The 23,057-nt window shown below is 45.4% G+C and overlaps 1 protein-coding gene across 1 annotated transcript; it reads left to right on the top strand.

Moving 5' to 3' along the window:
- The first annotated feature begins 1,560 nt into the window (after nt 1-1,560).
- On the top strand, nt 1,561-22,408 carry LOC129355514 (EMILIN-1-like). Its single transcript, XM_055025114.1, is given in 18 exon segments — nt 1,561-2,007; nt 4,156-4,168; nt 4,170-4,282; nt 4,362-4,543; nt 11,601-11,812; nt 12,893-13,066; nt 13,141-13,432; nt 13,435-14,039; nt 15,006-15,333; nt 15,336-15,365; nt 15,661-15,666; nt 15,757-15,984; nt 16,053-16,301; nt 17,326-17,514; nt 18,033-18,137; nt 18,897-18,914; nt 19,155-19,289; nt 19,361-22,408. Coding segments are annotated over 18 exon segments (3,342 nt in total). The 5' UTR covers nt 1,561-1,867; the 3' UTR covers nt 19,684-22,408.
- The last annotated feature ends 649 nt before the right edge of the window (nt 22,409-23,057 follow it).

Raw genomic sequence — 23,057 nt, forward strand, 5'->3', positions numbered from 1 at the left:
ACGCACCTGAACGTCACCTGAACGCACCTGAACATCACCTGAACGCACCTGAACGCACCTGAACGTCACCTGAACGCACCTGAACGTCACCTGAACGCACCTGAACGTCACCTGAACGCACCTGAACGTCACCTGAGCGTCACCTGAATGCACCTGAACGTCAACTGAACGCACCTGAACGCACCTGAACCTCACCTGAACGCACCTGAACGTCACCTGAACGCACCTGAACGTCACCTGAGCGTCACCTGAACGTCACCTGAACGCACCTGAACGTCACTGAATGCACCTGAACGTCACCTGAACGCACCTGAACGTCACCTGAACGCACCTGAACGTCACCTGAATGCACCTGAACGTCACCTGAAAGCACCTGAACGCACCTGAACGTCACCTGAACGCACCTGAACGCACCTGAACGTCACCTGAACGCACCTGAACGTCACCTGAACGTCACCTGAGCGTCACCTGATCGCACCTGAACGTCACCTGAACCCACCTGAACGATACCTGAAGGTCACTTGAATGTCACCTGAAGGCACCTGAATGTCACTTGAACGACACTTGGTCAGAAAACATAGCTTGTGGTTTGTTGGTAAATGTGTGAACTTTGATCCCTCTTGTGGGTTGTCAGTCTCATCTTCCTCTTTTGCTGCTCTTCCTCAACCGTAGCTCCGCCCCTTTATCAGATGTTTCCTCCTCAGCTGAAATTGGGTGAATTTGTGGCGACTGTTTCGTGGAGCCTCAGATTCCTGACCCGCTTTCGGCCACCACACATTCCCAAACATCCCAAACATCCAAAACATTCCACAGCATTCCTGGCGGCCTTGATGGATGAGCCTCCAGCGCGCCGCGCCATGCAGGGTCAAGCTGACGTTCAGAACCCGGCTGCAGACCGACTTCCGCTTCCTCTGAGGAAGGAAGTGAGGTTCTGGATTTCTAGTTCTGGTCTGCCCAAAACTGATGTTTCTTCTTCTGTGGTTTCTGTTGAAGCATCTTTCGCAAAATTCCGGCTTCTGCTGCAACCTGGAAACCAGAGAACCTGGTTTCCAGGACCAGCAGCAAACGGACCAGCAGCAGACGCAGGTCCGGTTTGCCTGCAGGCCATCCAGGTGAGGGGGCAGAGCCTGAGGGGTCAGAAGGTCAGATGGCCTGAAGAAGAACCGGGTTGGTTCTGATCAGTGGTGGCTCTACAAATCTCCTCAGCCCGTGCAGAACCTTCAAGTTCTGGTTCAGACCCGCTGAGTCTCAGTTCTGATCATACAGGTGGAACAGATGAATTCTGGGTAACTTCAGCCATTCAGGGTCAGAACCCGGTTGGGTCAGAATCAGGTTGGGGGTTAAATGCCATCCTGAGGAAACTTCGTTTTTTTTATTTTGTGTGTTAATTAATAAATGAATAATAACACTGAAAACAAGAAGCAGCCGGATGCCTGACCCGAACCGAGACGAACCTCTTCGGACTCGACCCGGTCCAGGTGTGGCTGCAGCCGCCCGGCTCCGGTTTCTCCTCCGGCGTGGGCGGGGTCAGTGATGAAGAGGAGGAGCAGCTGGTCTCGGTTCAGTCTGTCGCAACTTTTTCCTCTCTTTTGTTTCTAAGATTCTGATGGACCCTCGGCAGCTCACCGAACCGGGCCAAAGCGGGTCCAAGGCAGGATAGGAGTGGGTCCGAGCAGGATAAGCGCGGTGCGGTTTTCCGCTGTGGATCTGGACTCTGTTTGGATCAGAACCGTAACATGAATCGGTAGGACTGACTTCTCGGAACTTTTTTTGCCGTCTCCATGGAGATGAGGGATATTCCCGCCATCTAAGCAGTTGATCACGTGGTGATCAGGGATCGATAGGCTCATTGATCGTATTGATCGGGATGGGCGCGCTCCCGTTGCTTTTGCTCGTGCTCTGGATTTGCGAGCACGCCAGGAGCACGTTCCCGATGCGCGCCTCCTACAGCCTGTACGCCGGCGGGAACGCGCACGCGCACGGAGCCCGAGCGGCCAGCAGACACAGGTAAGATGACACGTGCACGGAAACGGTGATGATGAGGAGGTGAAGCAGGGGCGATGACGTCACTGGGCGCGTGCACGTGTGTGTAGAAATCTGTTGATTTGAGTTTAAAACGCTGAGAACCAGAACCTTTCTGATGGGAGGGCTGCTGGTTGGAATCAGATTGGAATCTCGTTCTGGTTCCGTTTGCTGAGACGGTTCTGACAAACGGGCTGCAGGTCCGAGTTCTGGCTGAGTCAGACCTTCTACTGGGTCAGAGAACCAGGAGGTTCTTCCCTTCATGTGGCGGTTCTGATCCGGAGCAATGATGTCGTTTGGGTTGGGTTTGGGTTCTGATGTCACTCATTCCTGAAACATTATCCCATGGTTCTGCTGGGACTGGGTCGGAACCTCTTGCATTGCTTTCTCTACATAAACACTGAAAGCAAACATGGAGACATTGGATCCGGATCTCAGAAACCGTACAGAACCAAAATGTTCTGTTGGACCAACATGGCTCTTAGACAGAGAGCCGAACTGGACAGCAGATTCTGAATGCAAATCAAGTCCAGAACTTCCTGTGGAAAGCAGAGTTTAGTTTTTCTGGTTCAGGTTCTGTTAAAATAGGGTCGGGTCGGGTCAGGTCAGTCATTCCTCTGGAGCCAAATGGGATGATTCAATTTAGTTCATCGAGACACTGAAGTGAAGTGAACTGAACCAAATGTGAACTGAATTTAAACTGAAATAACCTGATTCTGACCCGTCTGACCCAATGTGCTGGTACTTCCACCTGAACCCAGTCACCAGTCCAGACAGCGCTGATGAAGCTGATGAAGATGAGCAGCTGCTCAGATATTTCAGGAATTTATCAACAAATAGTCCCCATGTTGTCAGTGTGAGCGGCTCATGAATCATTATCTGCTGCAGTCGAATCAAACTGTTTCAAACTCTGAAGAAATTCTGCAAATTTCAAAGATGTGAAATAAATCAGTGAAATAGTGAAATGAGTGGCACGGTGCGTTAGTGGGATGGTGGTTAGTGGGACGGTGGTTTAGTGGGACGGTGCGCTAGTGGGACGGTGGTTTAGTGGGACGGTGCGTTAGTGGGACGGTGGTTTAGAAGGACCGTGGTTTAGTGGGACGGTAGTTTAGTGAGTCAGTGATTTAGTTGGACGGTGGTTAGTGGGACGGTAGCTTAGTGGGTCAGTGGTTTAGTGGGATCTGGTTAGTGGGACGATGGTTTAGAAGGACCATGGTTTAGTAGGACGGTAGTTTAGTGGGTCAGTGGTTTAGTGGGATCTGGTTAGTGGGACGGTGGTTAGTGGGATGGAGGTTTAGTAGGATGGTGCGTTAGTGGGATGGTGGTTTAGAAGGACCGTGGTTTAGTGGGACGGTAGATTAGTGGGTCAGTGGTTTAGTGGGATCTGGTTAGTGGGACCATGGTTTAGTGGGATGAAGGTTTAGTGGGACAGTAGCTTAGTGGGTCAGTGGTTTAGTGGGATCTGGTTAGTGGGACGGTGGTTTAGTGGAATGGAGGTTTAGTGGGACTGTGATTGAGGCCGTGGAGGAGCTGTTATGCTTGCCTCGCACTCACGCCACTCACTGTTGTTTTTGGCCTCCCACGAAATGCTTTCTCTACCTCTGAAGAGATGTACATCTGCAGAAATCCAAAAGACTCAGAAAACTGATTCAGAATGGAGAATTGAACATCACCACTGGCCCAGCACCATCCTGGTCTCTATGGAAACAGTGGCTGTTCAGATGTGTCTGTCTTTCTCGACAAAAATATGTCAACACAGAGACACATTCATCCTGACCTGCTGACCTCACCACAGAGTTTCATGTGACATTAAGCTCTCTCAAGAACAACAAGTCTTCTTTTCCAGACTTCAGAGGGCCTCAACAGTTAGAAACCAGTCAGAAACCAGTCAGGAACCAGTCAGAAACCAGTCAGAAACCACTTTGATGTTTTGGACTGGTTGGATGTTGCAGGCAGCTGGATTTGGACCTCAATGATTTCTTCTTCTTTGGATGTTTTGTTTCTCCTCTTGTACTTCCAGAGCTAAAACTGAACCATAAACTGTGACATCCCAGAACCAGAGCCCTCCACTGTGTGTCCCAGAACTGGATCAGAACCAGAACCCACTTTTTAAACTGTGTGTCTGTCTTGAAGGAACTGGTGTGCGGTTCGTCCTCACGAAGACTGTGAGCTGCGTGGTGGAGGACGGCGTGGAGACCTACGTGAAGCCCGACTACCACCCGTGCAGCTGGGGCAGCACCCAGTGCAGCCGGGTCGTGGTGTGAGTGACCGCTGACCCATTTCTGACCCGGCCCTCTCAGAACCGGCGCACTGAGCCTCCATGTTTGGTGTCTCCGCAGCTACCGGACCTACAGGCCACGCTACAAAGTGGCCTACAAAACCGTGACGGAGATGGAGTGGAAGTGTTGCCATGGTTACAGCGGAGAGGACTGCAGCATCAGTCCGGCTGGCGGCGGAGCAGGAAGTCACACGTCCAATGGAGCGGGGACAGGAAGTGGTTTTGGAATCGGACAAAATGGAGGTAACAAAGAGTCTGATCTTTGCCACTAGGTGGCAATGTTTTTATTGAGTCTACACAAATAATAAAAACTACTGCCAAGTCCCTAAATATTAAAACAAGTTTAATTTGTTTTTAATCTTAGAGCCTTTGATTAAATGTCACTAAAACTGACATTTAAGAGGTGAAAACGATGGGGGCCATTTGTAAAGTTACACAGTCAAAACATTAAAAGGAACCACAATTAGTAATAAAAATAGACTTTATTTTGGGAAATATTTTGTTTAGATGTAAAAGCAATACAGTAGTAACACTGGGTTTTTTAGTTTTTATAAATTTTAATAAAATATTGTCGCAGGAATGTTGTTCACGCTGCAATGCATTCTGGGTAAATGATGTGTAATGGTCCAACTGCCTGGCTCCTCCAGTGATGAGTAACATTATTATTAAGCCTTTTAATTTGAACTGGAGCATTGAAATAAATCAGAACTAGAAATAACCGGTGATGAGGAGGAGGAGCAAACAGAGGAAGAGGAAGAGCTGCCTTCAGCTGCATAATGAAACAATGAATGAAACTCACTTCCGGTCTCTGTGTTGTCCGGTACCTGGTTCTGGAGCTCTGAGTCCGGTTTGGAAATAGCTGTTACTGGTGGTGGTTTCACATTCAGTACCGGTGATCCGAGAAGGACCTGCTGCAGCAAACAGGAAGGGGCGGGACGGACCGCTGTCAATCTCAGACCTTATTGGAAATGGGACCATTGCACTCGGAAGTGAAGGGGGCACGTTTCCTCTATCATCCTATGTTTTCTATTTAATAAGGAAGCCAGGAATCATATAAGCAAGCTAAATATTTAGTTTACAAATAAATATTTGGCTCCAAATTATATATTTAGTTTACAGTTAGTATATGATATTTAGGTTTAAATTCTTCTAAATAGTTGTATATTAGATATTTAATTGTGAACTGAATGTTTATTTTGTAAGCTAAATATTGAACTTCCTAAATGTTTAGACAATTTCTTGCTAAATTTAATTTAGCAAGAAATTAAATTTAACTTGTTAACCAAATATTTACTTTGAAGACGACTTCCGGTTTGCCATGCGGTCAGGGTAGACGTAGCAACGGACGGCTCCGGTAAAATCCAACCTTTTAATTAAACTCACCCCACAGAAAGCTAATTTTACGCCTCCAATTAATATAAAAACTTTTTGGCTAGTGTTTTGATTATATATCCACTAGTAATGGCTGGTAAGAGCATGAAAGGAAGTAAGAAAGAGGACGCTAGCTTAACGCTAGAAGCTATCACCGCACTACTTCAGCAGCACGGTGAGGATCTGAAGTCTGAGTTCGGGTCCTCTGTCAACATGTTAAGCTCCAAGCTGGATCAGGTGCGCCAGGCCTTGGAAGAACAGGCTGAACAAGTCTCCTCTTTGGAGCTCGCGACAGAGGATCTGGGCCAGCGGGTGGCTAGCCTCGAAGACTCGTGTGCTGCTCTCCGTGAAGACAATGCTAAGCTAAAGGACAAGGTGACTGACTTGGAGAGCCGCAGCAGACGACAGAACATCCGTATCCTCGGCCTACCCGAAGACACTGAAAGTGGGCGCCCTACTCATTTCTTCTCCAACCTTCTCTGCGAACTTTTTGGGAAAGAGGTGCTCCCGACCCCACCAGAGCTCGACAGAGCACACCGCTCTCTGGCAGCGAAGCGGCCCGCAGGACGTCCACCTCGCCCTGTGATCCTCCGCCTGCATCGGTACCTGGTCAAAGACCTCATCATCCGGGAAGCCAGGAGGAGAGGAAATTTCGACTACAAAGGCGCGTCTCTTCGTATTGTGGAGGACTACAGCCCAGACGTGCTGGCCCAGCGGGCAGAATATAAGGACGTCATGGCGGATCTCTACAAGCGGGGCCTGAGGCCGGCTCTTCTCTTCCCAGCCCGTCTTCGCATAACGCAGCCCAACGGTGTCAAGAAACTCCTTGGTTCGGTGGAAGAGGCTCAACAGTTCATCAAGAGGCTTCCAAAACCACAGGAAGTCCAATAAAGGAGCAACACTCTGCCGGGGGTTTACTCCAGAAACAGGGTGGGCTGCTTATCTCGGGGCACAGCAGGTACTGTAAATATAGCCTGTTGTCATTTAACCCTACTCATAATGGTGGTTTGGGGTCTGGCCACCATTTAGCTGTTGCTGGACTTTATGAATGGAGGTGTAGATTCAAATACCTGTTTTGTTCTGTCCCAACAGTTTTCAAAGCCTTTTTTTAATACCACTCCCTGTGATTACTTTAAGCCTTAAACATTGCTATTTTTTTATAGTGTTCATGGAGGCCAGTAAAAGGTGTCTTCAAAATCTTCATCACTGTGGGGGGTCTACACCTACTCCATGCCTACTAGGAGCAGTGGTTAGTTTGCTATTGTTAAGTCTGTTTTTTCTAGTTCTTATTCTGAGGTTGTTAGCTACTGGAAGATTGGGTCTTTGAGAATGTTGTTTGAAGAGCTTGCTGCCACATTGTTGTTTTTTGTTTGGCAGCTGTTTAAGTTTGGGGGGAATGTTAAGAGGGAGGATAAGGGCACCATCAGAGGTCTTGCAGGTTACTGTAATTTTTTATTTTCTTTTTCATCTCTTTTGTTCCATCCTCTGCCTGCCATATTCTTATTGTACCTGTCAAAGTAAGATAACACACAAACTTTGAAATCATGAGTCAACACTTGCAATTTTTAAGCTTGAATGTCAAAGGTTTAAACCACCCAGTCAAGAGAAGGAAGGTTTTTTCCCATATTAAATGATTTAAAACGGATGTGGCGTTTCTGCAGGAGACTCACATCAGAGGCTCAGACGGGGGTCGTCTCCTGACATGTTGGAAGGGACAATGTTTTCACTCCCATTTTCAGGTAAAGGCACGGGGGGTCTCTATACTGATCAGCCAGAATACTCCATTCGAGGCCGATAATGTGGTAGCTGATAAACAAGGCAGATTTATTATAGTTTGTGGGAAATTGTACGACACCCTGGTCGCCTTGGTCAATGTTTACGCTCCTAATACAGATGATGAGAATTTTTTTAAACAACTATTTTCTTCCCTACCTGACCTTAATAAATATTCATTGGTCCTAGGGGGTGACTTTAACTGTTGGCTGGACCCAGTTTTGGACCGCTCGTCTCTTAAAAGTAATGTCATAAGCAAGTCTGCATCAGTCATCCAAACCTTTTTATCTGAATATGGGCTGTGTGATGTGTGGCGTACTTAAATCCAGACAAGAGGGAGTTCTCCTACTTCTCACATGTACAAAACTTATTCGAGAATTGATTATTTTATCACAGATACTAAATGGCTACAGCAGATCCGTTCCTGTGACTATCAAAGCATAGTTATTTCAGACCACGCCCCACTTACTTTGTCACTGTCCCTTCCTCACTTCCCCCTAAGAACTGGACCTTGGCGTTTCAATTCAACCCTGCTGTCGGATGAAAACTTTGTACAGTTTATACAAGATGAGATATGTTTCTTTTTTGCTACAAACTCCTCCCAAGAGATCTCCAGTCTTGTGGTTTGGGATGCTTTTAAGGCCTATATCAGAGGCCAGATGATTGCCTATTCAGCAAAAAGTAAAAAACAGTCCACCCATGAACAGAACAACCTAATTCAACAAATCAAAGAGATTGACGTAAAATATGCTCTGAATCAGTGTCCTGAACTGTTTAGAAGACGTATTGAACTTAAAACAAGGCTTGACCTACTGACAACACACTCAGCTGAACGCCTGCTTTTACACAACAAATCCAAATTTTATGTGCATGGCGACAATCCGATAAATTATTAGCAACCATGCTTAAGGGCTCGAGGGCAAAGCAAACTATTTCTAGAATTCGAAAACAAGATGGCAGTATAGTCACAGATCATTGTCAAATTAATGATGCATTTAGAAACTTTTATGAGGAGCTCTACAGCTCACAATCACAACCCAATCCTAACATGACTGATGATTTCTAGCTAAACTACACATCCCTGTAATTTCACCAGAACTTAAGAACAGGTTAGATGAACCCATTTCCAGGCAGAAGTCTCCTAGCAATAGCTTCAATGCAATCTGGTAAATGCCCAGGATCGGACGGTCTTCCCTCAGAATTTTTCAAACAATTCTCAGACTTACTCTCAGTGCAGCTCAGCTCCACTCTTACTGATTGTTTTAAACACGGATCCCTCCCTCAATCATTTTACGAAGCTTGTATTACACTGATTTCAAAAAAAGGCAAAGATCCTGTGAAATGCGCCTCATATAGACCCATCTCTCTCCTAAATACAGATGCTAAAATTTTAGCCAAAATTCTTTCCCGTAGACTTGAAAACTGTTCTACCATCAATTATTTCTAAAGACCAAACAGGATTTATTAAAGGTCGACACTCGTATTTTAAATGTTAGAAGGTTGTTTAATATCATGTATTCCAGTGCCACAGATTCGGATGAGTGTGTTGTCTCCTTGGACGCTGAAAAAGCCTTTGACCGGGTTGAGTTTGACTATCTTTTTGCTGTTCTTAGTAGATTTGGCTTCGGAGGAAACTTCATTTCATGGATTAAACTATTATACCAGCAACCGTCTGCCGTGGTTTGTACCAATTTTCAGACTTCAAAACCATTTAAATTACAGAGAGGCACCCGGCAGGGCTGTCCTCTTAGCCCCCTGCTTTTTGATCTGGCTATAGAGCCCCTCGCCATTGCACTTAGGACCAGTAAAGAGATATCCGGCATTTGGAGGAATGACATGGAACATAGAGTGTCGCTTTATGCAGATGACCTTTTACTTTTTATTTCCAAACCATCAACCTCACTGCCTTTTGTTCTGGATGTATTAAATGAGTTTGGTCAGATTTCTGGATATAAGCTGAACCTTACTAAAAGTGAACTTTTTCCCATAGGTAATAAAGCTAATACGTCAGAGTTGTCAAATCTCCCGTTTAGAATCGAAAAACAAAAATTCACATACCTTGGCATCACAGTGACAAATAAACATAAACATTTGTTCAAGGAGAATTTGATCCAACTGTTGAACCAAGTGAAGGGATCCCTTACAAAGTGGACGCCCTTTTCCATGTCCCTTGTGGGGCGTATTAACTCAATTAAAATGAATATACTACCCAAATTTTTATACCTCTTTCAGGCATTACCAATTTTTATTCCTGGTACTTTTTAATGAGCTAGACTCAACTTTTTCGTCCTTCATCTGGCGGGGTAAACGCCCAAGGCTCAATAAATTACAACTCCAAAAAACCAACAACAGGGGGGTTTGCCTTCCCCAATTTCCGGTTTTATTACTGGGCCGCCAACCTTAGATGCTTAGTGTTTTGGTATTTTTATCATAACCAGGGTGGCTGTCCTGACTGGGTGGCTATGGAGCTGCGCAGTGGTAATGATATATCCATCCCGGCTGTGCTCTGTTCCCCACTTCCACTCTCTTCGTCTAAAACCATTTAAACCCTGTAGTGAATCACTCACTGAAAATTTGGGGCCAGTTTAGAAAATACTTTGAACTCCATGATTTTTCCCTCCTAAGTCCACCACCTTTTTAGACCATCTGTTCAGGATGGGGTGTTCTTAGAGTGGCACCGGAAGGGGCTTACTCATTTTAAAGACCTTTTCATGGAGAAGAGTTTGGCATCCTTTGAGGAACTTGGCAATAAATGGTTTACCTAAATCTCACTTTTTTAGATATTTGCAAACCAGAAACTTCATTTAGTCTCACTTATCAGGCTCAGTTTCCCTGCCAGAGGACACTTTATTGGAAACTATCTTATCATTGAACCCGACTCGTAAAGGTATGGTTTCGTGGCTTTATAGTAAAATGTTGAGTTTGACGGAGACCTCCTCATCTAATCTTAAAACTTCATGGAAGAAGACTTGGATATTACTATACTGGATGACACATGGGACTCTATACTTAAACTAGTGAATACAACATCTTTGTGTGCACGCCATTGTCTCATTCAGTTCAAAATAGTACACAGAGCCCATCTTTCCAAAAGCAAACTATCTCGTTTTTATCCAGAAGTCACCCCATACTGCGACAAATGCAAAACTGCCGTAGCCACACTGGTTCATATGTATTGGTCCTGCCCCGCTCTGGGTCACTTCTGGAAAGATGTCTTCCGTACGATGTCTGGTTTGGCCGGAGTGGTGGTGACACCTTGCCCTCTCTTGGCCCTTTTCGGTTTTAGTGGAAAGGAGTTGCCTTTATCGGCTTCTAAACGAAGGGCACTGGCATTTTGCTCAGTGCTAGCGAGGCGCACAGTTCTGACCAGGTGGAGGGGTGCTGCTCCTCCTACTCATAAACAGTGGATATGTGACCTTATGTCATGTCTGAAACTGGAAAGAATTAGATGCTCTCTTCAACACTCAACTGGTAAATTTGAAGAAACATGGGGGCCCTTTCTCAACTCTTTTCAAAATATGCAATGATGTTCCAGATCAATTAGGTAAACACATTTTATCAAAATTTGTTCCATTCTTGACAGGGATGGGAACGTAGTGCATTGGCCTTCTGAGCAGTGACTTGGGTGGGCTGAATGGGATTAAGTTGAGGGATTAATTAACCTTTTTTTTTTTTTTTTTTGTTTTTTTTTTTTTTTCTTTGTTTTCTTTGTTCTTTTTTTTCATATATTATTCTATGTCGGATAAACACTTCTTTGTATTCGCAAACTGTATGTATGAATGGAAAGAAAAAACCTCAATAAAAATACAGTGATTAAAAAAATATTTACTTTGAAGACTAATACTTAGCTTGTTAGCTACATTTGTAGTTTGAAGCAAAATATTTTGTTTGGAAACAAATATTTCAATATTTAGTTAGAAACTGTGACATTTATAAATCAATAAAATGCTAACCCTTAATTCTCTCTTATAAACTGCGAAGTAATAAATTATTGTGGTTAATTTTTGACTGAGTAACTTACCTAACAAGAAACTCACAGGAAACTTCAGACATGTTATCATTTCTCTTTCATTTCGTTCCAGTTGATGCGGTTTGATTTCTGCTGTTGGTGTCTGAACATGAAACCTGAAAGCTGGGTCCGTTCCTTCCCTTCCAGGACGACAGGACCGGGAGGAAATCAAGAGGTTGGAGGAAAAGATCCAGAGGCTGACGGACAAGCTGCAGGATTTCCAGTCCACCATGAATGAACACCTCCACCACGAACCTGTCAGACCCGGAAAAAACCCGGCAGATGCTGCGCCACCCGAAATCAAAGAGACGATTCACAGCATTCAGACCAAACTGGACCAGCTGGACAACCGAACCAAGGTGCACAGCAGTAGGGTCACGGTCTTCTTCTGTGGTCTGGATGATTAGTCTTTAGACCTCCTAGTCTTGGAGGTTTGGAAGGTCTTCTTACCATCATCCTAACTCACTTCAGATATTCTCTCAAGTCCATTTATCAAACTGATGATTTATTTAACCTCAGAAATAAGTCCCAAATTAGTACATTTCAATTGGCCTAATTATCGACTTTCTCTAGAGCAGGGGTGTCAAACTCCAGTCCTCGAGGGCCACTGTCCTGCAGTATTTCGATGTGCCACAGGTATCAAAACACAGGAATGAAATGGCTTAATTACCTCCTCCTTGTGTAGATCAGTTCTCCAGAGTCTTAATGACCTCATTATTCTATTCAGGTGGTGCAGCAGAGACACATCTAAAGGTTGCAGGACACCAGCCCTTGAGGACTGGATGTTGACACCACTGATCTGGAGATTCAAGTAGGGTCTGTAGCTAGACCACATCAGAGCATTTATACAACTTTCATCCCAAAGAAACATGACATAGAATAAACAAGACAAATAAAAAGCTCAGCAATTAAAACTGTTTTCACAAAATAGATTTATTCAGGGTGTGCACCGCTAATTAAAACTTTAGCTACCCTACCCAGAAACCACTAATGAAGAATATTAGTTCTGCTAATGCTAAAATGCTACACCAACATGATATTTCATGGAAGCTAATGCTAAAGTGCTTCACGAGCATATTTACTGGACACTAATGCTAAATCTTCATATAAACCATGTGTCACGAGCAAAATATATGTGAATTTTTGTGTTTATTTAATTAAAAACCTGTTTGTCTGTGTGTTGTACTTTTTTGTTAGCATAATTCATTCATTTGTTGCTTTCCTGCCATTTGCTCAAAAACGATGGATGCTTGGTTAAATAGTTGGTTGGATGGTTGAACTTACCATCAAACCAAACAACGATCAATGAGCAATGATCATTGAACATTGAGTGGTTCAATGATCATTGATCATGTTCAACCAGTCATTAAACATGATTGGTTCAATGGTTGGTTGATTGGTTGGTTGGATGCTAACCGCACTTGCTTGTGTCCCATCAGGCTCATGATAAAACTCTGGTGAGCATTAACAACCACCTGGTGAACGGGAAGGGCAACGATCTGGACGGAGACGTTTCCCCTGGAGGATTGAGTGGAGACCAGCTGAGCTCCCTGAAGGAGAGCATCCTGAAGGAGCTGGAACGCCGAGTGCTGCTGTCCTGCTCCTCCTGTCAGGTAAATCCTCCGTGTTTGGCTCCGCTCGCCGTCCGGGCCGTTGGGAATCTCACGCTGTGCTCTGTCGCTCCCAGGCCGGCGTGGAGGACCTGCGGCGCCAGCAGCAACAGGACCAGGAGAGGATCCGCTCTCTGGAGAAGCAGCTGAACGATGCCAACGTTCGCCACCGACAGGATGCCGAAAGGCTTCGACTGGAGCTGCAGCGTTCCCAGAGATGCTGCAGCTCCATTGACGACCTACAAAACCGCATGAGCGACGCCGAAAACAAGATCAGCTCTGCCTCAGAGAGCTTCAACATCCTGCTGGGCCGCCTGAGCCCCGGCAGCGACAGAGGAGAGTCCCAGGGAGGGGGAGGAGCTACTGGAGGGTAACTACAGGCGGGGCAATTGGAGGGGGAGGGGCTAGTGGAGGACGCAATGGTTTGACCGATGTTCGGGCAAATCTCCTGAAGGACTTGGAGCTCAGCATCAACAGCAGCGTTCTCCAGGTGTGCTCTCACCTGCAGGCTGACCTGAGGGAGTTTGTCCAGAGAGAGCTGGACGACCTGCGGACGGCGTTCTCACACCGCTTTGACGACCGCACCTTCAGGATCGAAGACGTGGAGCTGGAGGTGCAACAGCTGCAGAGCAACCTGCTGGAGCAGGACAGGAGAGTGTCAGCGTTGGAGAACCAGACGGCCGAGACGAGGAAGAGGATGGAGGAGTGCCACTGCTCGGGTGGGCGAGGGGCTTCTGAAGCAGGTGGAGGTAAAGGAGAAGAAAGAGGCGGAGACACGGGGGAAGGTTTCACCAGATCGTATGGAGGTGGAGCAGGAAGTGCTGGATCAGTTGGAGGAACAGGTTTATCTGGCGGGAGAGAAAACACGACCAAGAAATCTCTGGAGTGGAGAGTTGTGGCCAACGAGGGTCAGATTCGACACTTCAACACTCGACTGAAGGACCTGTCGGTGTCTGGAGACTCTCTGCATGACCGGGTGAGTTCAGCGCTCCACCTTCTCCAAAACACGGTTTGAGTTACCGACACGAGGAGAGTTGTAGCTGAGACCAGATCCGATGAAAACACACTGACTTCAGCTCCAGGAAAACTTCTAGGAAAAACTAGGGGTGCACTGATTTATCGGCCAGCTGATTTCCTTAATATTGGGAGATCAGTGATCGGCCGATTCTTATATGTGAAGCCGATCTTATCCACAGATGTTGATGTCAACCTCGGCAAAAGTCTAGAAATCAACCTCTGTGCTCTTCTTTTTTCCTGTGAGAGGTGTGACTGACAGACCAGCCGACCAGTCACTCAATATACTCTCTTGGTATATTGAGCAACATTTCAGACAAAATTAGAATCAGTAAGTTAGCCTTTTTAAAAGATCAGTAATCAGCGATCGGTCAGAAAACTGCAGTCGGTTCACTCTCAGGAAAACCTCTCATAAAAAATGTTCCTGTTTTAGGTCAGACTTAGATATTATGACAATAACATCGTAATATTACAAGGAAAACATAATAATAACACAAGAATAAACTAATAATTCTAATATTTTGAGAATGAAGTAGTAATTTTAAATTCCCTTCATGAAATAAATAAAACAACAAAATGAGGAATGTTGAACAGCTGGTACTTTTTTTACACATAAGTCAGATTGTTATCGGCAGAAGATCTTTGAAACGAAAATGGTTCATGTCACATCCTGATAACATTATGACTTTATTCTCGTCATTTAAAAACAGTGAAACCTCTGGTTCTGGTTCTGGTCGTGTTGCTCCGTTGTAGAAACAGGATAATTCGGTTCTGATGTACCGTCAGTAAAAATCATCCTGTGTATTTCCATACATGTAAATATACGTTTTCAGCTGTAGGTTCTCTGCTCATGTACTGGTGCTGGTTCTGTGATGCTGATGGAATCCTGAGCTGTGATTGGCTGATGCGGTCCAAACGGTCTGTCCAGGTTCTGGACCTGAGCCACGACGTTCAGGCGATCAAGTCACTGACCGGTGACAATGGTGAGAACTTCAACCGCATCGTGATGGAGGTGGAGATGCTGGGCCAGGACTGTGAGCTGTGCAGCCGCGTGGAGGCGGAGCTGCAGAACCTCCGGAACCGGTCCCAGGACCTGAGCGCCATGCAGGAGGCGCTGCTGAACCTGGAGAGCCACGTCGGCACCATCCAGACCCGGCTGGACTCCGAGGGCGGCGACTGCAGCCGGGTCTGCTTGCCGCTGCAGGACGACGTCCGCTCGCTGCGAGACGAGGTCCGGAGATGCTCACAGCGCTGCGGACGGGACCGGGACCGACTCCTTCACAGGTCAGCCCCACCTTCATCACTAAGGGAAGCAGCTACAGGTTCTGGTTCTGGGCGGATAACATCAGCTGTTTTTCAATTTTCTGGAAGTTTGTTCCAGATCTGTGGTGCATAGAAGCTGAATGCTGCTTCTCCATGTTTGGTTCTGGATCTGATGCAGAGCAGAATCAGAACCAGAACCTGAGTGGTTGGGAAGGTTGATCTTTAATGTGGTGCTACACCGTTCAGTGATTCATAAACTACCAGAACTGGGTGGTGTAGAACTGGTGTCTCTATCCTCTTGGTTCTAGTCAGAACTCCAGCTGCAGGTTCTGGTCTGTCGGTTTGTCAGTCAGACGCTGCAGGAATCAAAGTTTCTCTGATCGGAGACTTTAGTCTCTGGTTCTGAAAATGTTCAGGTGTCGGTTCCACTGGCATTCCTGCTGCAGGGGGCTTGGGGCCGGGCCTGGGCGCAGAGAAGCCTTTAGATGGCCACAGCGTGATCGGAGGATCCTTCAACAGCAACCAGCTGAAGACGCTGCAGGGCGAGCTCGGCGACATCATCTTCACCTTCAGCTCCATCAACGACACGCTGAAGGGCCTGGAGCACAGCGTGCAGAAACATGGCAGCGTCATCACCGACCTGGGTGAGGCCGCCGCCACCACCACCGCCGCCGCTGCCACCGGCTTCACGTCTCCCTCTGACCTTCTGCAGGAAACACCAAGGACAAGATCATCTCTGAGCTGGACAAGATTCAGCAGGAAGTGACGGAGCACGTCCAGAGGAGCCAGGAGCGACTGGACCGGACGGACCGGGACGTCCGCCGCCTCGAAAGCATGCTGGTGGCGGAGATGGGCGACTGCCGGCGCTCTGGAGACGGGCTGGAGAAGAGGCTGTCCAAGCTGGAGGGAGTCTGCGCCAGGCTGGACGGCGTCTCCGACTCCATCTCCAAGGTCAAAGAAGGTCAGATTCACATGAAGCTCTGATGAAGAAGTCTGTGCCTTTAAGGAGAAAAATCCTGATTTCTCCAATCCCAGGAATATTTTGAGCTGCGTTAAAATCTGATTTATGTCCCTGCAAACATCCTCTATGTTTTACCGACAGGAAGTGACGCTCCAAGCTTCCTATTTATGATGTTCGCCCAGTACGGAAAGATGAGGTTCAGGGTTTCCCTCAGAAAACCCGCTGAGCCCTGCAGTGTAGCGCCAGCACCGTCCACCAGGGGGCCGCCCAGTTTCTGTTTTAAGTGTAAAATATTAAGTTACTGCAGCACATTGTCAATGACTTTAAACACAACTTTAGAGTCTCATTAATGACAAAGCAAAAACTTACAATTGAAATAAATATTTCAGAAGTTAAATCCCACTTCAAAGCCACTGGTTGATTACTGGTTGAAAACACGTGCGGTCACGTTCACAGCCGGCCCAAGGCATAAATGAACTCAGCAGCTGCTTAAGGTCCCATGAATGTTAACACAGATTCATCTGGAGTTTTAACATTTATTTATTCAGAATAACAATGCTGTAAAATCTGACTTAATGGTTTCAGTATATGAATGAAAGTATTTAAAATGTTATATTTAAATGTAAGATTTTATGGAGCTGGCAGGTTTATTGTTTAACAGTTCATAGTTATACTATTTGGTCACCAGAGGAACAATCTGGTTGCTGTTACACTGGGCTCATTAAACCCCGGGCCCTCCCGGGTTTCTCTGAAGTCCTCAGCAGGAAGCGAGGCCCCTGGTCGTATTCTGCCCAAGCCCCCAGACAGCACTGGACCGGCCCTGCTGGTGCTTGGTTTTTAGTAATTGCAGTTGATTCATTAAAGCGATGTTGTTTTTGGTGCCCTGGGTTTTCCTGATCCCGGAGCCTGACGTGTCGGACCGTAACGTGTCGGACCGTAACGTGTCGGACCGTAACGTGTCGGACCGTAACGTGTCGGACCGTAACGTGTCGGACCGTAACGTGTCGCTGGGTTCTGTCTGCAGGCCTGAATCGCCACATGTCGGGTTTGTGGAGCCACGTCTCCGGCCTGAACCAGACCCTCATCCAACATGGAGGAATCCTGGACTCTGTTCAAAAGAACCAGGAGCGGGTCCAGAGCAGGGTGAAGAGCCTGAACTCCAGCCTGGCCCAGGTCCAGAAAGGGCTGCAGACTGGGCAGACTGGGCAGACTGGTGAGCTAATTTCTTCTGCTGCTTTCTGGGTCAGGTGGTTCTGGTTTCCTCCAGTCCAACTCATCCAGACCAGAACCTCTCTTTAAAATGTTCAGAGCTGCTTTTTAAAAGAGGCTCATCGTTCTTGCCGTCAGCTGCTGCCCCCTGCTGGACGCTCAGCGGGAGCACTTTGAGTTACCATGGTTACTGTCTCCATCACCTGAGCTGATGAGCCTCTGCCTCTGATTGGCTCAGGAGAGGAGCGCTCAGCTCCAAGGAGAAACATGAAATGTTTGAATGGTTCATCCATTCAAACATTTCTTAAAAGACTGAAGTCTGCGTTAGGCGTCTTCTCCTATTGCATGATAAACTCCAGGTTTTAACAGCAGAAACTTTAATTTTATTTATGATCTGAATAAAATTAAACTGTTTGTCTAAAAAAATCTGATTTATGCGGCTAAAATTCTTACAGATTTTTTTCTCAGCTGGAAATGCAATTTTTTAATGTTTTTATCATATATCAAAACTTCCTCCCTGAGGCCTTCCAGGGCCTCCAGGAGAGAAAGGCCTGATGGGGCTGCCGGGCCCCCGGGGGCCCTGGACCTCCTGGGCTGAAGGAGACACCGGATCCCGAGGATTTCCAGGTGGAAAGCTTCATTCCTACAGCTCTAAAATAAATCTGGCATCAGTATTAGTTTTTATCCAGATGTGAAAACATTTCTTGAGATTTTTCAAAGGTCAAAAGTGTTTCGGAATCAGCTGTTTTCCACTTCCCTTTAAAGCACACTGCTGGCTGCGCTAGCATTAACCACTAACATAAACTGATGCATCAAAATGGTGTTTAGCAGAAGCTAATGCTAAATGCTAACTTCAACACTGCATTTTGGGATTTCAAACTTTAAAATTGCTGTAACATAAAAGGCAGATTTATATGAAATAGCAAAATGTGACTTTAGTGATACAGAACTTTCATAAATTAACTTTATTATTTACAGTTAACATTTATTCACTCCATCAAACAACTGCATCAAAAAACATGCTTTCCTGATTTTATTGTCTTTATTTCATATATTTAACTTCAGATAGAGTCCAGACAAAACTCCAACACAGATGCTGAACTTTACTCAACTTAAAGTTTACAAAAAAATAAAAAATAAAATTAGCTTCAAAGTTAGCAAAAATGCTAGCTTTGCTATTAGCTGTTATTAGTATTATAATGTGCTCAATAATACATTTGATCAGGTTTAAGAGGAGCAAAATATTTGAAATCATTAGAATATAACTGAAAGAAAATTTTAAAAGTTTTAAAGGTAATTATCACATTTTGATCTCATAATTCATGTCTGATGATCAAAAGCAGCGATGCAGAGCAAGAGAAGCTGATTTCCTCTGTTTTTTTTCAGGTCCTAAAGGTGAACCAGGTACGTCCTGCTGACCTCAAACCGCTCCACGCTGCCTCTGATTGGCTGCAGACGGTCCACGCTGCCTCTGATTGGCTGCAGACGGTCCACGCTGCCTCTGATTGGCTGCAGACGGTCCACGCTGCCTCTGATTGGCTGCAGACGGTCCACGCTGCCTCTGATTGGCTGCAGACGGTCCACGCTGCCTCTGATTGGCTGCAGACGGTCCACGGGGCCTGACCTGTCTCTTCTTGTCCTCAGGTCTTCCAGGTGTGGACGCTCACAGGCCCAGGCTGTCATTCTCTGCAGGCCTCACTGCTCTGAAGGAAACGACAGGAACTGTCGTCTTTAACAAGGTCTTTGTCAACGAGGGCAACTTCTACAACCCGGTGACAGGTGAGCAGGTTCTGGTGGTTCTGGTCCAGCCAGCCACTGTGAGCTCTGATACGTAAACCCATCCTCCACAGGTGTTTTCACCGCCCCGTTGGACGGACACTACTACTTCAGCGCCGTCCTGACGGGACACAAGAACGAGAAGATCGAAGCGGTTCTGGCCAAGTCCAACTATAGCGTGGTCCGGGTGGACTCGGGGGGCTACCAGCCCGAAGACCTGGAGGCCAAGCCGGTGGCCGAGTCAAAGGTCAGCAGCGGCTCGCTGGCCGTGTTCAGCCTGGTGCTGCCGCTGCAGCGCGGCGACACGGTGTGTGTGGACCTGGTGAGGGGGAGGCTGCCCCACTCCCTGGAGCCGCTCACCGTCTTCAACGGCATGCTGCTGTATGAAAACTTATGAACCTGGTGAGTCAGAGACCAGCCAGAGCCGACCGATCCGATCTGCTCAAACCGTGGAGGAGGCTGAAATATTTCCCATGATCCTCCCTGCTCGACTCAGCAGGAAGGATTTTAACTCTGCCTGTGTTCTGTCCAATCAGCAGAGACCTTACCTGGTCACATGACCCAAACTCCTCTGGAGCCAGAACGTTACAGTAATGTTCTGCATTAACGTCCAGATGTTTGACCAGAAGGTGGCGCTGCGGATCCGGACCTGGACTGAGGATCTGATTTATGTCTGATAAAATGTTTGGATGTTTTATGGAATGATGTTGATGCACTGCTGCGTCCAATCAGTTGACCTCCTCCGACCTCTAACCCATGCTGTTACCATGACAACCATTAAGGCCACAGCCTACAACACCACACAATATCCAGCTTATTAACGCTGATGAAAGCAAACCTCAGTGGTGGGCACCGCTAGCTGAAAGGTTAGCAGCGCTAACCCTAAAACACTAACCGTAAACATTAGTGTTGCTAACGCTAACACGCTACACCAACATGATAATTGGTGAAAGCTAATGCTAAGCACTAATTTCAACCCTGACTGCACCATCGTGTCAATGACACTTCCTTCTTGCTCAATAAAGTTTCTTTAAAATAAAAAGAAAATGTGAGGAGAGGAAACTGAGCTGCAGACTTCAAAATAAGAGCATGAGTATAAGCGTCTAACTACCAGAAAAATTCAGGAGCCGAAAAACTTCAACTTAAATGCCAAACTTTATTCAAGTAAATTAGGCCTTTAGAATTTATATGAAAAAAATTATTTCGAGGAAGCTAAGCTCTTTCAAAGTTAGAAAAAAGCTAAAGCACTATACAAAAAATTAAGTATTAGTGCAATAGCAAGCTAGCACTACTATGATCATAAACATAAGAAAAAACAAAACAATTTCAGGTCTATAGTTGCTGCTCAGTGTGTTTTGTTAAAAATGGCCACCAGGTTCTGCTGTGTCAGGTCGGGACATCTGATACAAAATCACAGTCTTGTTTAGTTTTTATGACACATTATTCACTGAATAAAATAATAATACTCTGTGAACGCCACCAAGTGGTCAGGTGAATTTTAGCCAAATTAATCATAAACAAGGTCCTGCTACCAGTTCACTTTTAGTTTAAAAAGCATCCAGCATGCTGAGGTGAGTGAAGAATCATTTCCACTCAAGTTATCGCTGGCTTATTGCTGCAGTGTTTGCCTAGCAGCTTTACTGCACATGTGCAGTAAACATGGTGTGTGTCAGGTTAGCTTGAGCAGCAGCAAAGGGAAACAAACTTCGCTCGTCCTGCTGGAGGTTCAACATGTCCGATAACATTCCAGACTCATTTCCCTTCAGAAAAGAACACTAACGCTCTATATCAACAGAGAGTTTAGCAGATGCTAATGCTAAATTGCTCAATTCAATGTTGATTCCATGTGGCAAAGATAATGCTAAACATTTGCTAAAGTGTTAAGAAAATTAGCGTATTAGCAGAGTTCAGAAATGTTCTGGAGATGTTATGAAGACAAATGAAGCGCTTGTGATCTGGGACCAGACCGGACCGGACCAGGCAGACAAAGTAACCATGACGAAGACCACAGGAAGTCTTCATCACCGGCAAAGAATTAAGAGATTGCTCAAAGTTGCTCCGTATTCGATGTTTCCCCCTCCCAGGCTTCTTCTGGTTAGCAGAAGATGAGTAAATGCAGAGAGAAGTTTTCTTCTCCAGGACGTCGCTATGTGGAAAAGTAATCACACCCCTAGATAAATCCTGTATCTGATGTGATTAACCATCAATCAATCATCATGCTGGAAAACCCTGCGTCTGAATTAAATCAATTCAGGGCAGCAGATGGGGTCAAAGTTCACATTCAGTAGTGCTGCTGCAGCAGCAGGAGGAACAACCAGGTCTCAGGTTGGGGTTTGAATACTTTCTCACAGTAAGTGTGAAATCACTGCAGCTTCTGTTTAGGTTTTAAATGTAATTTATAATCTAAATCTTTACATAATTGGTTAAATACAGAAGAACGAAGCCAGAATATAATAAAAACCAGAAATACGTTCAGATCAGGACAGTTGAGTTTATTATTCCAGCTGATTGTTTTTCTACCTGAGGAAACTAAGCATGTGCCGACAGTGGAGAGGAAAACAGGAGGAAATGTTCCAGTATAACTTCCTATAGTTAATATAAAGTCTTATATTTGAATAACTTGTGAACTTATAGTTTACTCAACACAGCATCGTTTTAACTATTATTAAATATCAATGGCTTTCCATAGAGTACTACAACATTGACCTGCTGCCTGACGTAGAGCTGCAGCAGCTAGATGAGCAGCTTTCTGCTGTTGGGACAGACGTGAAGCATGTAGAGACATTTAAGCTGTGACCGGATGATGAAGACATATCATCATCATCATCATCACAAACTGTTGATGCTTCCTGAACTTCCTGAAGGACAGTTTTTCACAACTCGGCTGGAAGTGATGTTTGCTTTCTGGAGAAATGTAAAAATGTTTGACCTTCACATTTAAAAACTTCTTGATGCTCTATGATGCAGAATTGGACCTGAACCGACACCAGTTTCTTCACTCAGGATTGTACAGTTGAACATGTTCTGAGTTCATTTCTGGCTTCTGTAGCAACAAATCTCTAAAGCTAAAATGTTTCTGACAAATGTTGTTAGAAGCCTTATTAAATCAATGATTAACTGTTTTTGGTTTTATGGTTGTTTTTAAATTGATGTTTTTTCTCATTTTTCAGACATGGAGCCCAAACCCAGACTGATGATTATAAAAATCTAATTCATTGAAATGAATGAATCATATTTTAATCTACAAAATAAACAACATTTTTAATTAAAAGAGCATTTATTATAACTAAATAGACAAGAACTCAATGTTAAAGATATTTAGTTTATAATCTGTTCACCACAGGTTCAGGAGGTTCTGATCTTTCACATGGAGTTTCTTTAGACATGTGGATGCTAACATTAGCATTAGCAACATGTTAGCATTGAGATACTAATTTAGGCTAGCATAGCTTCCGATAGGCTAGTTCCTTTTAGCACAAGTAGAACACAATAACAGTGTTTTCCAGCGTCTGATCAGATCAGTTAGAAGGAGAAATACACCGAGAAAATCAGCTTCGTTGCTTCTGTTAGCGGATGCAGCTGTGCATCAGATTTACGGCTGGAGTAGAAACATAAAGACATAGTACAAAGGTTCCCCTTTGGGACTGTAAAAAAATAATTGCATTAAAATTTTGAACTTTTTCAAAATTACAGTTTTTTTGGTTCTCCATCATTGTTGCTAGTGGATGCCAGTTGTCCGTCAGATTTACAGGCGTATCAGAAACCAGCAAA

This window comes from Poeciliopsis prolifica, unplaced genomic scaffold, assembly GCF_027474105.1.
Source record: "Poeciliopsis prolifica strain line A6 unplaced genomic scaffold, Auburn_PproV2 SCAFFOLD137, whole genome shotgun sequence".
Taxonomy (NCBI): Eukaryota; Metazoa; Chordata; class Actinopteri; order Cyprinodontiformes; family Poeciliidae; genus Poeciliopsis; species Poeciliopsis prolifica.